This window comes from Rhinopithecus bieti, unplaced genomic scaffold (genome assembly GCF_001698545.2).
Source record: "Rhinopithecus bieti isolate Rb0 unplaced genomic scaffold, ASM169854v2 scaffold_18644, whole genome shotgun sequence".
NCBI lineage: Eukaryota > Metazoa > Chordata > Mammalia > Primates > Cercopithecidae > Rhinopithecus > Rhinopithecus bieti.
In genome coordinates this window covers 358,632-375,966 of record NW_016809656.1, presented here as the reverse complement: position 1 = coordinate 375,966, position 17,335 = coordinate 358,632, and the positions used below count along the sequence as shown (strand labels likewise).

Genomic DNA, 17,335 nt, shown 5'->3' with positions numbered 1-17,335 from the left:
GGGATTGTGGTTGTTTTTTTTTTTTTTTTTTTTTTTTTTCAGTTAGCATTGGAAAGATTTTTTTTTTTGAAGAATCAATACAATTGAACAAGCAAAATGAAAACTTTAGGGACACCTTAACAAAGAAATTTTTAAGATTTTTAAAAAACTAAAATCTACAATTAAATATATGATGAAATGAAAATTCTTATTCTATACTAATATGATAAAGTTCTTTTAAAATAGCACTTAGTAGGATGTTTCTGATAAGTAACAGTTAAAAAAACAGATATTTAGTAAAGTTCAATAAATTGAATGTGTGTGTATTTATGCATAACCTTCACAAAGGGATTCGTGGTGACTTACAAAGATGTATGTATAGGATAAGGGGAAATAAAGATAAGTGTTTCAAGATTCTTTGCTTCTACTGACAGAAAACCCTACGCAAACTGGAAATAACCAAGCAAGCAAAAAAAACAAAAAAACAAAAAACAGTGAATTTATTATAACTTCATATTATTACAAAATATAACAATGGGGCTGGCTTCAGATAAAGATTTAACAGTGGCTTAAATGATATAACCAAAATCTCAAAAGCTCTCTGCTTTTCAGATCTGCCTTCTACTTTCTGAGTTTCAGCATCAGAATACATGAGCCCCATTGCTCATTCACTGTTTCAGATTTTCTGGAAAGGCTACAGCCTAATTCTTCCATATTTTCAAGTATCACAATTCGCAGACTCCAAATGATACTGAGGCTGACCATGTTTTATTCTTAAATATTATAAATTACAGAGAGAAATGTTATTTCCAAGGCATTGTTCTGTGTTGCCACCTGTTATAAGCTGCAAATCTGCATATCAGTTAAGGCTCCTTTCTGGTAATCAGCTTATACTCTGTTTACTAAGTGCAAAGCTACATTGACATAGTTTTCACACCATTATTATGTGTATTTAAATTATTACCTTTTTAAAATACATGTACCAATATTTTCCATAACTTTAGGTGCCTTTGGGTAATATTTTATTTTTTCTTAATTGCAGCTGGTTTGTAAATATTTGAGTCACATTATGGGATTGCTAGACAGACTTTCAGTCTTGCTTGGCCTGAAGAAGAAAGAGGTTCATGTTTTGTGCCTTGGGCTAGATAATAGTGGCAAAACGACTATCATTAACAAACTTAAACCTTCAAATGTAAGTATCTTTGTTAGATTCTTTATATATTTTCTGCCGCTAAAGAATATTAATGTGCAGAATTATGTTATATGACATTAACACCACATATAATCACGTTAAGATAATTCTGTTAACCTTTCAGTACCTTTAAGTGTCCTCAGCCATAACTTGCAGTGTATTTTATACAGTAAATCTTAATTACTAAACTGGAATATTATTTTCATATGTCTTTTCTTTCAAAAGATCTTCACAAATTTACTGAGTTTTCTTTTTGATGTCATTGCCTTCCTTTTAGTTTCTTCCTTACAGGAGGAGCAAAATGAAGAGAAAGGTGAAACATTTTTATAGGTTCTATGGACAGTTAGACAGTTCTCAAAAGTATGGTATGCATATTAGTAATAGTAAGCAAGATGATTTTAACCTACAAGTGTATGGACATATTGTAATAACTGAAAAATATATAAAGCTAGTACATTTAACATGTGATGTATGAGTTAAAGTCTGGTGCATATAAAGAAAGCCTATCTAATAGTGCTTTCCTAATTTCTGGCACCAATTCTTAAGCCTTTATGTTTATGCAACTCTCCTGCCTTATCAGAAAAACTGACATCCAGGTCCAGAGAGAAGTGACTGGCTTTCCTTTTTTTTTTTTTAATGGTAATGGTAACAGCCAAGGAGCCACTTGAAATGGGACTTCTTGAAGGGTTTCAAACCTCTGTCACTCAGTTATAGATACAGATACAACACTTGCTCCCTTCCCACACCAAGCTCGAGAGGAGTCTCTTGTAAGCTTACATCCACTACTAGAACATTATTTTTAAGGAATTAAATAAAATAAGTATAGAAATATACAATGCTGTAATAGGAAATGCCTTACAAAAAATAGTGCCCATCTCGTTTTATAGTAAAATTATCTCATTTTTGTGGATAAAATCAGTTTCTAGATAAGTAGTTCTTTCCTGGACACAAACTAGTTTTTCCTATTAAGCTATCTTTATGTTTGTTTATTGTTAATGTACTGAGGTTGCTGGCATTTCTAAACTGAATAGGGAGAGAGGGAGGACATTTTAACCTGATAGCTTTTTTCAAGAGTCTAGTCTTAGCTGTCATTTTCTTAGAGATAGAATCTGTATACCTTTTACAAAAATTTCAATCTTTATTCCATTCCCCAGTATGCATGCTCGCACTGGCACATCATCCAGTTTTTATATCATTTTTTATTGATACATAATAGTTGTACAAATTTAGGGGTTACATGTGATAGTTTGATACATGCATACAATGCATAATAATCAAATCAGAGTCATTGGGATATCCATCACCTCAAACATTTACCTTTTTTATATGTTCAGAACATTCTAATTCTTCTTTTCTGGTTATTTTGAAATATACAGTAAATTATTGTTAACTATAGTCACCCTACTGAATTATCAAACACTAAGTCTTATTCCTTTATCTAACTGTATTTTTATACCTGTTCATGAACCTCTCTCCACCCTTCTCTCCCCACTACCCTTCCCAGCCTCTGGTAACCACCTACTCTGTGTCTCTATGAGATCTACTTTTTTAGATCCCACAAACAAGTGAGAACATGTGATACTTGTCTTTCTGGACCTGGCTTATTTCACTTAACTTAATGACCTTCAGTTCTGTCCATATTGCTGCAAATGACAGGATTTCAGTCTTTTTGATGGCTGAATAATATTCCACTGTGTATATGTACCAAATTTTCATTATCCATACATCCATTGATGGACAAAAATTTATTCCATATCTTGGCTATTGTGAATAGTGGTGCTATAAACCTGGGAGTGCACGTATCTCTTTGATGCATTGATTTCCCTTTTTTTGGATATATTCCCAGCAGTGGGATTGCTGGATCATATAGGAGTTCTATTTTTAGTTTCATGAGGAAACGCCATACTGTTTTCCATAGTGACCGCACTAATTTGCATTCCCACCAGCAATCTATGAGAGTTCCCCCTTTTCCACATCTTCACTAGCATTGATTATTTGTTTGCCTTTTTTGGTAAAGGCCATTTTAACTGGGGTGAAATAATATCTCATTGTAGTTTGATATATGTTTTTCTGATGATTAATGATGATGAGCATTTTTTCATATGCCTGTTGGCCGTTTGTCTGTGTTCTTTTGAGAAATGTCTATTCAGATCTTTTACCCTTTTTTTTAGTCAGATTTTTTTTTCTTGCTACTGAATTGAGTTTCTTCTATATATTCTGATTATTAATCCTTTGTTGAGTGGACATTATGTAAATATTTTCTGTAATTCTGTAGATTATCTCTTCACTTTGTTGATTATTTCCTTTGCTATGTAGAAGCTTTGTAGCTTGATATAGTCCCATTTGTCTATTTTTGCTTTTGTTACTTGTGCTTCTGAGGTCTTACTGCCCAGATCAGTGTCCTGAAACATTTTCCCTATGTTTTCTCCTAGTACTTTGATAGTTTTGGGTCTTAGATTTAAGTCTTTAATCCATTTTGATTTGACTTGTGTATATGGTGGGAAATAAGGGTCTAGTTTCAGCCTTCTACATGTGATTATCCAGTGTTCCAGCATGATAAGACTATCCTTTTCCCAAAGTATGTTCTTGTATGTCTTTTGGGAAAATGAGTTGGCTGTAAATACATTGATTTATTTCTGGCTTCTCTGTTCTGTTCTGTTGGTCTATGTGTGTGTGTTTATGCCAGAACGATTCTGTGTTGGTTATCATGGCTTTGTAGTATAGTTTGAAGTCAGATAGTGTGGTACCTCCAGCTTTGTAGTTTTTGCTCAGGATTTTTTGGCTATTTGGGGTCTTTTATAGTTTCATATACATTTTAGGATTCTTTTTATATTTCTGTGAATGTTACTGGTAAATTGATAGGGATTGCATTGGCTCTGCTAATGTCTTCGGGTAGTATAGATATTTTAACAGTGACAATTATTTCAATCCATGAGCATAGATAGAATAGCTTTTCATGTTTTTAAGTCTTCCTCAATGTCTTTTATCAGTATTTTATAGTTTTAATTGTAGAGATCTTTGGTTGGATTTATTCTTAAGTATTTTATATTTTTGTAGCTATTATATATGGGATTACTTTCTTGATTTCATTTTCAGATTGTTTGTTCTTGGTGTATATAAATGCTACTGATTTTTACATGTGGACTTTTATATGCTGAAACTTAACTGCATCTCTTTATCAGTTCTAACAGTATTTTGGTAGAGTCTTAAGGTTTTCTAAATATAAGAACATGTCTTCTGCAAACAAGGATAATTTGAGTTCTTTCTTTCCAATACTGATGACCTTCATTTTTCTTGCCTAATTGCTCTGGCTGGAACTTCTAGTATTGTTTTTGAGTAAAAGTGGTGAAAATGAACATCCTTGTCTTATTCCAGGTTTAGAGGAAAGGCTTTTAGTTTTTCTCCATTCAGTATATTAGCTCCACCAGTATAATATTAGCATATTAGCCATGGTTTTGTCATTTATTTGGCCTTTATTGTTTTGAGGTATGGTTCTTCTAATCCAATTTGTTGAGTTTTTGTCATAAAGAGATGTTGAATTTTATCAGAAGTTTTTTCAACATGTATTTAAATGATCATGTGGTTTTGTCCTTGATATTATTAATGTTATGGGCTCGTGTATTGATTTGTGTATGTTGAACCATCCTTGCATCCCTTGGATGAATCCTACTTGATCATGGTGAATGAACTTTTTAATAGGTTGTTAGATTCAGTTTGCTACCGTTTTGTTGAAGATTTTTGCTTCTGTGTTCATCAGGGATATTGGCCTGTAGTTTTCTTTATTATTGTGTTCCTGACTAGTTTAGGTGTCAGATTAATGCCAGCTTTGTAAAATGAGTTTGGAAGTGTTTCCTTCTCTTTACTTTTTGGGATTGTTTGAGTTGAATTAGTATTTGTTGTTTAAACGTTTGGTAGAATTCCATAGTGAAGCCATCAGGTCCTAATATTTTCTTTAATGAGAGACTTTGTATTATTGCTTTAATCTCCTTACTCATTATTGGCCTGTTCAGGTATTTTATTTTTCCATGTTGCAATCTCAGTAGGTTGAATGTGTCCAGGAATTTATCCACTTCTATGTTTTCCAATTTGTTGGCATATAGTTTTTCATAATAATCTCTAATAATCCCTTGTATTTCTGTGGTATCAGTTGTTATTTCTCGTTCTTAAGTTCTAATTTCATTTATTTGGATCTTCTTTCATTTTTTTCCTAGTTTAGCTAATGTCTTCTCAATTTTATATTTTCAAAAGCCAACTTTTTGATTCTTTGATCTTTTGTATGTTTTTAGTCTCACTTTCATTTACTTTTGTTATGATCTTTATTTATTTCCTTCTACTAATTTAGGGTTAGATTTGTTCTTCCTTTTCTGGTTGCTCGAGGTGCATCACTGGGTTATTTGAAGTCTTGCTACTTTTTTTTTTTTTTTTTTTGAGATGGAGTTTCGCTCTTGTCTCCCAGGCTGGAGTGCCATGGCGCAATCTCGGCTCACCACAACCTCTGTCTCCCAGGTTCAAGCAATTCTCTTGCCTCAGCCTCCCAAGCAGTGGGGCTTACAGGCATGCACCACCACTCCCTGCTAATTTTGTATTTTTACTTGAGAGGGGTTTCTCCATGTTGGTCAGGCTAGTCTCGAACTCCCGACCTCAGGTGATCTGCCCACCTTGGCCACCTAAAGTGCTGGGATTACAGGTGTGAGCCACCACGCTCGGCCATTACTTTTTTGATATATGTGTTTATTGCTATAAACTTGCTTAGTGCTGGTTTTGCAGTATCCATAGATTTTAGTATGCTGTATTTCCCTTTTCATTTAAGAATGTATTAGTCAGGGTTTTCTAGAGGGACAGAACTAATAGGATAGATATTTGTAAAGGGGAGTTTCTTAAGAAGTATTAGCTCACACAATCACAAGGCTCCACAATAGTCTGTCTGCAGGCTGAGGAACAGTGAAGCCAGTCTGAGTCCCAAAACTGAAGAACTTGGAGTCCGATGTTCAAGGACAGGAAGCATCCAGCATGGGAAAAAGATGTAGGCTGGGAGGCTAAGCCAGTTCAGTCTTTTCACATTTTTCTGCCTGCTTTATATATTCTGGCCACACTGGCAACTGATTAGATGGTACCCATCCAGATTAAGGGTGGGTCTGCCTTTCCCAGCCCTCTGACTCAAATGTTAATCTCCTTTGGCAGCACCCTCACAGACACACCCAGTATCAGTACTTTGCATCATTCAATCCAATCAAGTTGACACTCAGTATTAACCATCACAAGTCCACCCCTTGTCAATACACGTCTCCTGAGATCATACATAATGTTCAAATAAGGACAATAATAAGGTCATAATTACGCCTAACATAATACAGCTATTCTTCTTACAACCAGAAATATACCAGTCCCCAACCCAAATGCTATTACGTAAAGTCAACAGAATTTAAATGCTGAAATGAAGTTAATAAATCTTATGTCACATGATAAAGGAAAAAGAAAATAAAATGAATATATTTTCATAGTACAAGTTTATATGTACACAAACATGTTTTTAACAAAAGGAGGAAATGCTCACGGCAATTACAGTCTTTGTTTCTGTAACTGGTCACATGGTCATAGCTGGTATTGATGACTACCTTCTTCTACTACCTATTCTACATTCCCTTTGCCTTCAGCAAGCACCTCAGTAGGTCCTGTTTGTTTGTTGGTTGGTTGGTTTTTTTGTTTTGTTTTTTTCCTGGTAGAGTGACCCAAACCTTCATTCCTGAAGGGTCTGGTCTATATGTAGTCCTGCTGGATTGGGCTGTGGTAGTTTCCCATTGACCTTAATCACGAGGCATGGTAATAAAAAGAGATGCCCTAATGGATCTCCTGTATTCCATGCATACTCTTCCTTACCTCCGTTGTGCAGTGATAGTCCGATTTCATCTTGATAGTCCCAGACAATCACCCCAGCCAACACTGTAACTCCCTTCTTAGCTTGTTGACTTAAAGGTAGGAGGAGCCCAAAGTGTCCAGGTCGCAATCTTAACTTCCAATTGAATGGAATCATTGTTGTATCCCCTTGTGGTAGCATTCCCCCTCTGGAACTAAGACCTCTAGGCCAGCTGTACATAATGTCATGGAAACAGAAAGCAAAAATTTTGCTAGTGGATCACTAGGGGTAATGGTAAGTGGTGCCACTTCCACTGTTAGATCTGACTTACAGAGAAGAGCCGTTAACAGGGCTCTTCAAAGATGCAGGTGCTGCCCTCACAAATCTATTTCGCAAAGCACTGGTCAAGGGTATATCTTCTAGACCCACCCCACCCCCGGCCCCAAGCTGGGATAAGTAGGTCTAAAGTGACTAATCCATTCCACCATCCCAGTCTTCCTAAGCCTTTGGGTCCCTTCCTCTAAATTAAACCAAGGGAGATCAGGCATTTCCAGCTTGCTCACAGTGGGCCATCTTTTAATCCACATTTCAGCTGACCAAGCAAATACTATTAGAACCTTTAACTCCCAGAGCTGCAACATTAAATGCAGAATCCCTACTTAGTAGGCCCAAATCAATAAATTCAGCCTGATCCAACCCTATTTCTTCCACCATTATCGCATACCCTTAATACCCATCCATGCCTGTTCTCCAGATTACTGTTTATATAAATTAGAAAACTCAAGCAGTTCCTTTTGAATGTAGTACACCACCTCATGGATCACACTCTCAACCTCACCTCTAGGGGCCCCCCAAGACTTTAGTTATAGATCTAGAAGCAGGTGGGGGTATTGAGGGTGGCTCTTGAGGAGAATCAACATTATCTTGCCTGGCAGCTGCCTCAGGGGACGTCATCACTGTTGCCCCAGGCAGTGCAGGATTTATCTCCTCAGACAAATGTGGAAAGTCTGATGGCAGCAGGGGTGAGGGAGGGGATGTTGCCACTACTGGGAATGGGGAAGCTGTTTGTTCTGGCAAAAAAGGTTCATCAGAGTTTACAAGCTCAGTGTCCCCAGCTTCATCAGGGTCCTCCCACACGTCCCCATTCCAAGTTGCAAGGTCCCATTCTTTTCCAATCAATGCCCTCACTTTAACAGTAGGCTCCTGGCGAGGCTGTGCATGCACCTTTCATTGCAGGTCAGCAACTGATATGAGAGCTTGTGCCTGTTTGTCCACAATTTCAGCTCTTTCTCTACAGGAGATAAGACTCTCACTCAGGGCAATCGTAACAGATTTGAGGCTCAGTATCTGCTTCTGAAGCCGGGAGTTACAATCCCTGGGTTCATAATTTTCTTTCATTACTTTGTGCAGTGAACTTAAGAGTAACCAACCAACTTCATTGTGTTCCTTGGTTCTCCACATATGGTCAAAAGTATTATGTATAGAGTCACTAAACTCCATGCTGCTCACGAGCAGTGAATCAGGAGTGTCAAATGCATTTATTTTGCATAACTCTCTAAACAGTTCACGCCAAGGACTAACAGTGTTCTCCATACTATTAAAAGTAGAATCCTTAGCATTTTGAGGTCTAATCATATTAAGCAGCCAACTCCAGAAACCTCCAAACCACTGAAAGAACTCCATCCTTAATCTGTTCCTCTAGAACCACTCCTGGTACCAAAATCTGTATTAGTCAGGATTCTCTAGAGGGACAGAACTAATAGGATAGATAGATATACATATAAAGGAGAGTTCATTAAGTAGTATTAACTCACATGATCACAAAGTCCCACAATATACCATCTGCAAGCTAAGGAGCCAGGAAACCAGTCCGAGTCCCAAAACTGAAGAACCTGGAGTCTGACGTTTAAGGGCAAGAAGCGTCCACATGGTAGAAAGATATAGGCTGGGAGGCTAAGCCAGCCTAGCCTTTTCAGGTTATTTTGCCTGCTTTGTACATTCTGGCCACACTGGCAGCTGATTAGATTGTTGCCACCCAGATTAAAGGTGGGTCTGCCTTTCCCAGCACACTGACTCAAATGTTAATCTCCTTTAGCAGCACCTTCACAGACATACCCAGGATCAATACTTTGCCTCCTTCAATCCAATCAAATTGACACTTAGTATTAACCACCACAAAGAACTTTTGAATTTCCTTCTTCATTTCTTCATTCACCCATTGAATATTAGGAAGCATGTTAATTTCCGTGTGTTTTTGTAGTTTCCAAAGTTCCTCTCATTATTGATTTCTAGTTTTATTCCATTGTGGTTAGAAAAGATACTTGATATGATCGCTACCTTTTAAAATTTGTTCAGATTTGTTTTGTTGCCTAAAATATGATCTGTTTTGGAGAATGTTCCATTTGATGATGAGGATAATGTATATTCTGCAGCTGTTGGATGGAATGTTGTATAAACGTTTATTAGGTCCATTTGGTCTCGAGTTCAGTTTAACTTGGATTTCTTTTATTGTTGATTTTTCTGTCTGAATGATCTGTCTGTTACTGAGAATGGGGTGTTGAAGTCCTCCCCTGTTATTGTATTGCAATCTTTCTCACCCTTTAGCTCTATTAATGTTTGCTTAATATATTACGGTGTTCCCATGTTGGAGGCACGTATATTTACAATTGTTATATTCTCATTCCGAATTTACTCCTTTATCCTCATATGGTAGTTTACTTTGTCTCTTTTTATAGTTTTGACTTGTAACCTGTTTTATCTGATATGAATATAGCTACTCCTGCTCTTTGTTGGTTTTTATTTACATAGAATGTCTTTATTCATTTCATTTTCAGCCTGTGTGTATCTTTATAGATGAAATGAGCTGTTTGTGGAAAGCACATAGTTGGGACTAATTTTTTAAATCCATTCAGCCACTCTGTGTCTTCTAATTAAAGAATGTAGTTCATTTACATTTAATACTATTACTGATAGGTAAGGACTTAATAATTGCCATTTAATTAATTTTTCTCTGGTTGTTTTGTAGCTCCTATTTTCCTTTCTTCCTTTCTTAAGGGATATTACTTGTGCTAATCTTAGTACTGGATATTTGTGTTTGGTTTTCTGTGGGAGATAGTGAAGACTAATTGCTTCTTGCTTCTACTTAATTTTGGTGATATTACCCTTATTCCTATTCTTTTTTTTTTTTTTCTTTGAGACAGGGTCTCGCACTGTCACCCAGATCGGAGTGTAGTGGCACAATCTTGGCTCATTGCAACCTCCATTTCCTGGGCTCAAGTGATTCTCCTGCCTCAATCTCCCAAGTAGCTGGGATTACAGGCGTGTGCCACTACACCCCACTACTTTTTTTGCATTTTTAGTAGGGATAAGGTTTCGCCATGTTGGCCAGGCTGGTCTTGAACTCCTAACCTGAGGTAATCCACCCGCCTTGCCCTCCCAAAGTGCTGGGATTACAGGTGTGAGCCTCCATGCCTCGCCACCCTATTCTTAATATTTAAAACAATCTAAAATTGCTCAATTGATAACTTGCATATTCATTTGATAACTTGCTTATTAAATTTCTCTCATTATAGAAGAGCATAGGTTTTTCTCTTGTTCAGCCGTGAATCCCAGATACCTAGAATAATGCTTGGCACTTTGGATGAGTGGATTGTTGAATGATTTTTTAATATTTATTTTTGGCCACGGGATTATGATTGATACCACCAAGAATATAATTTTTATCAGACTTAAACTAAGCAAATAGGATCTCTCTCAGAAATCTTATTCTGTTCCTGGTTTTGTTGGTGTATCCTTGACCTGTCTAGAATGTTTTGTTCCACTCAGGCAATACAATAACCACAGGAGATTTGTTCCAGGACACATATTCCCACCCACCCCCTTCCACCCTCCTACCTATATTAAATGGTATAGTATTTGCATGTAACTTATGCACATCCTCCCATATACCTTAAATCATTTCTAGTTTACTAATAATACTTCAATACAATGTAAATACTATGCAAATAGTGTTTATTGTATTTATACATTTGTAATGTTTTTATTGTTAAATAGTATTGTTATCTTTTTTAAATTATTATTTTCAGTTCATGTTGGCTAAATCTGTGAATTTAGAAGCTACAGATACAGAGGGCTGACTGTAATTCCTACACTCTTCGTTTACTTTGTGCTATTCCCTGTCTAATTTTCAGAATGACCAAATGTATTTGTTCTTGGATAGAGCAGAGGGAGACTGATACTGTAAACTATCTTTTAGAATACATTGGAGGAAAATGAGTTCCACTTCAGTCTGGAAGCAATTGCTCACATATCTTGTTCTATCCTGATTAACTTGTGAAGTTTCTTTTTTTTCCTGATTGCTTTCTACTAGAACTTTTGAAATGATGGAAAGAAAAGAAAATTTATTAATTTTATTCCTACAAGTAAAATAGCAAGTTTCTCTGGAAATAAAAAGAGTTTGTGAAGAAATTAGGTGATCATGGGGAGGCTAGGGAAATGTTCTAATTACAGTTCATTGAAGACAGGGTTACTATTTTAATAACATTTTACATTTTAATAACCCTGTTAAGACTTCTTTAAACTTTAGCTTCCTATTTTGTTATTGTTATCTTTTTCCTCATAGTAGTAGCTGATGATTTTGTCACATGATTGGTACATTTAAAGTCCTTAAAATCAAAATAATGAAGTTGGGAGAACATTAAAACTTAGGAAACTTCTTATTGCAAAAGGTTGTTCTGAAATGAAGGAACCCCAGGGTATGAGGCAGGAATCTTAGTAGCAGGAAATGAATTTTGTCTTACATAAACAAAAATATATTTTTGGAAAAATACTAGATCAGGTGTTGGAATGGATAGAAGCAAAAGGAAAAAGCTAAGTAAACAAACTTCAGAAAGGCAAAACAAGGGCAGCTCTGGAGGGCCTTTCTTCTAGCGCATTACCATGCTATAAGGTGACTAAGCTCCAGTGAATTTTGAGCTTCTGTCTTTCCTTGAATTTAAATTTCCCAGAAGTAGACTACCAGAGTGAATGTCATAGTGTGAGGCAAAATTTTTCCCTGTATTTTTTTTTTTAATAAAAGCAACAAGATGAACTGAAGGGAAATTTTTTTTAAGTTATAATGACAATATGGGAAGAACTGGGGATGAGACTGAAATCAGTGAGCATATAATTATAATAATAGCAGACATTTGTTGAGCATTTACTGTGTTGAGTATTTTACATCCATTAACCTATGTAGTTATCATGATAAGTTTATGAGTTAAGGATAGTAATAACATATTTCACATTTGAGAAAACCAGGCTTAGAAAAAAATAAGTAACTTGTTCCAGGTAGCAGAGCCAAGTAGGAGCAATTAGGAGGCTGGTACAGTAATTCAAAGCAAGAAATGATAAGGGTCTGAACTAAGTTAGTGATATAGAACCAAAAAGCTTAGAGCGTGATTACATAGAGAATGTAAAAAAAGGGAGGAGTCAATAATAACTTCTAGGCATCTGGATCAGAAAGTGGATATATTTTTATTCAAACAGAGGAATAGTTTTTCTGGTGAAAGTGCTAGGAGACATTTAACAAGTTAGACTGTTAGTATAATACATTTTAATTGTCAGTGGGACTTGTCAACATGTCTCCTACTCTACTCTGACCCCCTTTCACTCTCTTCTCCACACAGAATTCCTTACCATTGCCTTCAAGCCCTTATGTCTCTTACCTCAACACATCACTCTTTATCTTACCCAATACACTTTAGACATTTAGGCTTTCTGCATTTCCTCAGTGGCAAGTTCCTTCCTTCCTCAGGATCGTTGCACTGACAGATTTCTCTAACTGGAATGTTCTTTGTCAATAACTTGTCATGGTTCTTCCCCTCCTGTCATTCACTCCTGGGTCAGATGTCACCTCCTCAAGGAGACCATTCCTGAGCACTTTTCTTCCATGCCACCTTCCAGCCCCTTTCTGCTGCCTCCCACCCCCAAAACATTTATTTTTTGCACTTATCTCTGCTCAAAATTGTGTTCATTTGTTGCTTAGCTTTTCAATTGCTATTTACCTCTTCTAGCTTGTAAACTCCATGAAGGCAGGAACCATCTACACATGAGGGCAGTCTGGAACGTAGACAAACTCAATAAGTATGTGTTGAAAGATTAGAAAGTATGCCGGGCGCGGTGGCTCACGCCTATAATCCCAGTGCTTTGGGAGGCTGAGACAGGCAGATCACAAGGTCAGAAGATTGAGACCATCTTGGCTAACACAGTGAAACCCTGTCTCCACTAAAAATACAAAAAATTAGCCAGGCATGGTGGCAGGCGCCTGTAGTCCTAGCTACTTGGGAGGCTAAGGCAGGAGAATGGTGTGAAGCCAAGAGGTGGAGCTTGCAGTGAGCTGAGATTGTACCACTGCACTCCAGCCTGGGCGACAAAGCGAGACTCTTGTCTCAAAAAAAAAAATAGAAAGTCCTACGTGTGAACTCAGGGTGACTTATTAAACCACGTATAAAACCCTTATGTCCTTGGTAACATGCCACAAGCCACAAATGTGAATAAACATTATGCAGATCCATAATTAGTAAACCTTGAACTTCTATAAAGAATTCACACAGAGTGATCCTATTGGAAAAATTACAAGTTTGTTAAATCCTGTCATCTCCTTAGTGACAGATACTAGAAACTGAAAATGTGGATACTTTAACTTGAGGAAAACTCATCTCTGGTCATTGTAAATTTCTGAACTTTGTCTTTTCTCTTAAAGGCTCAATCTCAAAATATCCTTCCAACAATAGGATTCAGCATAGAGAAATTCAAATCATCCAGGTAATCCACTTCATCCCTTAACAAAAAAGTTACTAGTGAAAAATAACAATATTGGTCTACCTGGTCATTCTTCCTACCCTTAGAGAAAGTTATTTGTTGTTTCAGAATCTCATAGGTATTAACGTATTTCTACCACTATGGCTGGTTTATTTTTCAGAATTTAGAGTTTAGACAAACTCAGATAACTTCACTAGCAAAGAAGTTTTTTATGTTATTTATTGCAAAATCATGTTTATATTAATACATTTATTTCATAGAACTTTTACTTGTAAATTGGACCATGTTGAATATTGCATATGAAGGGTAATTTCTTTGATTGTAAGTAATTTAGAATTTTAAGTAAAAGTCATGCTTTAGTTAGTTTATAATGTAGTCATGCTTTGCTTCTTTTTGTAGTTTATCATTTACAGTGTTTGACATGTCAGGTCAAGGAAGATACAGAAATCTCTGGGAACACTATTATAAGTAAGTACATCTGTGAATGTTGCTTAACTAGATGTTTTTGTTTTACTACTAATAATGATTAGAAATCCAAAGAATTATATGACTAAGTTGTTTGGCTTTTTTTTCCATGTAATTTATGAACATTTCCTAATTTTAAAAATACGTAATCAGACTCAACATTGTTTGTCAAATGCTTCAGGTCCTTCATGACTTCAGGCCTTTGCACGTACTATTCTCTCTGTTTTTAATGCCCTATTCTATCCTACTTCACTTCAGTTTAAGGTTAACATATTCCTGCTTTAAATATCAGCTAAAAAGTCACCTCCTCTGAAGTTTCACTGTTCTGCCCAGTTATTTTGTCCCTACTGTTCACATGGCACTTTGTCCATTTCTCTCTCTCTCATCATACTTACCATGTCTTGAAGTTATGTACCATAGCTGCCTCCCTAGTGGAACTGTGAACTCCTCAAGGGAAGGGATTATTCATTATTCATATTATTTTTTCAAGACCTAGTATGATGCTCAGCATATAAACCCAGTAAATATTATTGACTAAATTTAGTTAAAAATAACAGTGTTGCCTAACAGTTGATCCATTGTTCTATGAATAATTTAAAACAAGCTGTTTTTCAGCATATATAAGTCAAGTGCTCACTAATTTACAGTTGGTCCTTCATGTCCTTGGGTTCTGCATTCTTGGATTCAACGAATTGTAGATCAAAAATATTTGGGGGAAAAAATGCCATAAAGTTCCAAAAAGCAAAACTTAAATTGCCATGCACAAACTACTATATTGAAAGCACATGAACAAGGTCGTGTGTAGGCATTGTATTAGGTATTATAAGTAATCTAGGGTGACTTAAAGAATATGGAAGAATTTGCATAGGTTATATACAAATACTAAGCCATTTTATATAAGAGACTTGAGCATCTGCAGATTTTGAGATTTGAAGGGGATCCTGGAACGGATGCCCCAACAATACCAAGGGATGACTATACTTCAGACTAATGGCTGTCAAGTTACTAGGACCCAAATGTGTTAATACCTTCTGGAGATTTGCATATGGTATTAAAATAAATTCATTAGCTTCTATTATTGTTAGGACTCCATTTAAGAGCAATGTAATTCACTTTTAGAGTCTGAAACTTAAAAACGGTATCTCTTAACTAAACTCTCTTTTGTGATTATGAACTCCTGCCTTGAAATGGTATGTGATATTTACCTGATAAGATTTAGATTTAGATTAACTCTTTCCTAATAATGTGAGACTAAACATTATATGGTATATATTTGGGATATGAACCAGAGGAGATTTATTCAAATTTTTTTTCAGTGAGTCCTTCAATAAGTTGAAGGCCTATTTAAATCATAGATCCAGAAGACTTCTGAGAGAGAGAGAAAAGAGAGTGCTTCAGATACAAGGGTTAGTTTGGAAAAGGAAAAGTGGCATGTTTGTGGTATTCTGCATTAAATTCCTTGGGGAGATGTGTTTTATGTGTTTCTTATTTGTTTGTTTGTTTAGGAAACCTGAATTTTCAGTACAGCATTTTTTAAATTCCTCCTCCAATTAGTTGATAAATGATTTCTTTTTTAAAATGTATTTAGCTACTTAAAAATCTTTTAATTTTAAATTAACAAAAAAATAGAGAGAGAGAGAAAATAGTAAGAAAGTAAAGTTTGTTTTTATTTGATTTTAACTCTTTTTTCTTCAATACTGTTTGGATGAAATAATGAATATTATGAATTCTAGAATAGAGTGGTTACATTGTAGATTGAATGGAGAATATGATTACTATTGAAAATCAATAATAAAAGTAAATTTACTTTCTCTATTTTCATATTTTCTAACTGTGAAAAAAAAAGTACATCTTGATCTATTAGACTGAAAAAGGTTACAGAGATTAATAAAGTCTGCTCTTGTCAAAGTGAGCCACTCCTGTGAGAATGTAGTATCTTTTTCAGGGTAATTTATTGATATCCGTTAAAATGAAAAATGTTTATAACCTACAGCAAGCATTTTTACTTTTAGAAAAGTATTCTATGACCAGGGCTTATAGGCAGAAAATATACATAGAAGGTTGTATGTTAGCATTATTTATAACATTTTATAGCAATTATGTAAAATGTTACTATCAGTATTTATCTTTACTATAAATATGTACTTGGTATATATAGAAAGAAGAAAGTTCTTAGTGGATTATGCACCAAACCATTAGTAGCATTTATTTTTGGAATAGTAGGATTATAAGGGAAGTTTACTTTCTTTAATTTTCTTTTCTTTTTTCTTTTTTTTCACATCCTCTTTGGTGAAGAGAGACATTTACTTTCTAACATATATGATGCCATAATAATATTATGTAATTTTTACATACTATTTTACAACATAAAAGGTAATAGTATGCAAAATACAAAGGAATACACATTTTTTAAATTTGGGAAATGTCAAAAGAATATTGAAAACATGTTTCCCATAAATCTCACTGTTCATAAATTCACCATTGTCAATCTTTTTGGTATTTTTCTTCTCCTTTTGAAATATATAACATATACTTTATATAAATAAGGAAAAAGGAACCATCTGAATTATGTATCATGTATAATTTTGTATCTTGCTTTTTTCAATTAACATTCTGTGGTATGCATAAATCAGGAAAAACATGCAATAAATATAGCTAACGGCTGCCTAATATTTTTTCACACAGCTTTGCCAAAATTTCTTTAACCATTTCTCTACTCTAGGACATGAAAGCTATTCGCAGTTTTTGAAAATTGTAACAGTCCTTCGGTCAAAATCTTGTTGTATAAGTCTTAGCCCCAGTTCATGATTCCTTAGTATGAATTTCAGAAATAAAATCACTGGCTCAAAGTGATTGGATGTTTTTATAAATCTTGATAGATATTTCTGATTGTTCTGGTTTCTATATATCCTGGTAATGTATGTCTCTGATAATCAGCATTATTCTTTTTTAATGATAGGAGAAAATGGTATATAAAAAGTTTTATTTTGTATATTCATTTGATGATGATGATGATTTTTTTTTTTTTTTTTTTTGAGACGGAG

At 35.2% G+C, this 17,335-nt stretch overlaps 1 protein-coding gene across 3 annotated transcripts in view; it reads left to right on the top strand.

Annotated features, from left to right (window-relative positions):
• The window catches only part of ARL6 (ARF like GTPase 6), a 40,562-nt gene that overhangs the window by 3,559 nt on the left and 19,668 nt on the right, over positions 1-17,335 (top strand). For all 3 annotated transcript variants that reach the window (XM_017889950.1, XM_017889949.1, XM_017889948.1), the window contains 3 exons: positions 1,022-1,171; positions 13,768-13,829; positions 14,226-14,294. In XM_017889950.1, coding sequence (XP_017745439.1) covers positions 1,049-1,171; positions 13,768-13,829; positions 14,226-14,294 — 254 coding nt within the window. In that variant the 5' untranslated portion in view covers positions 1,022-1,048. The remainder of the gene's footprint in view (positions 1-1,021; positions 1,172-13,767; positions 13,830-14,225; positions 14,295-17,335) is intronic.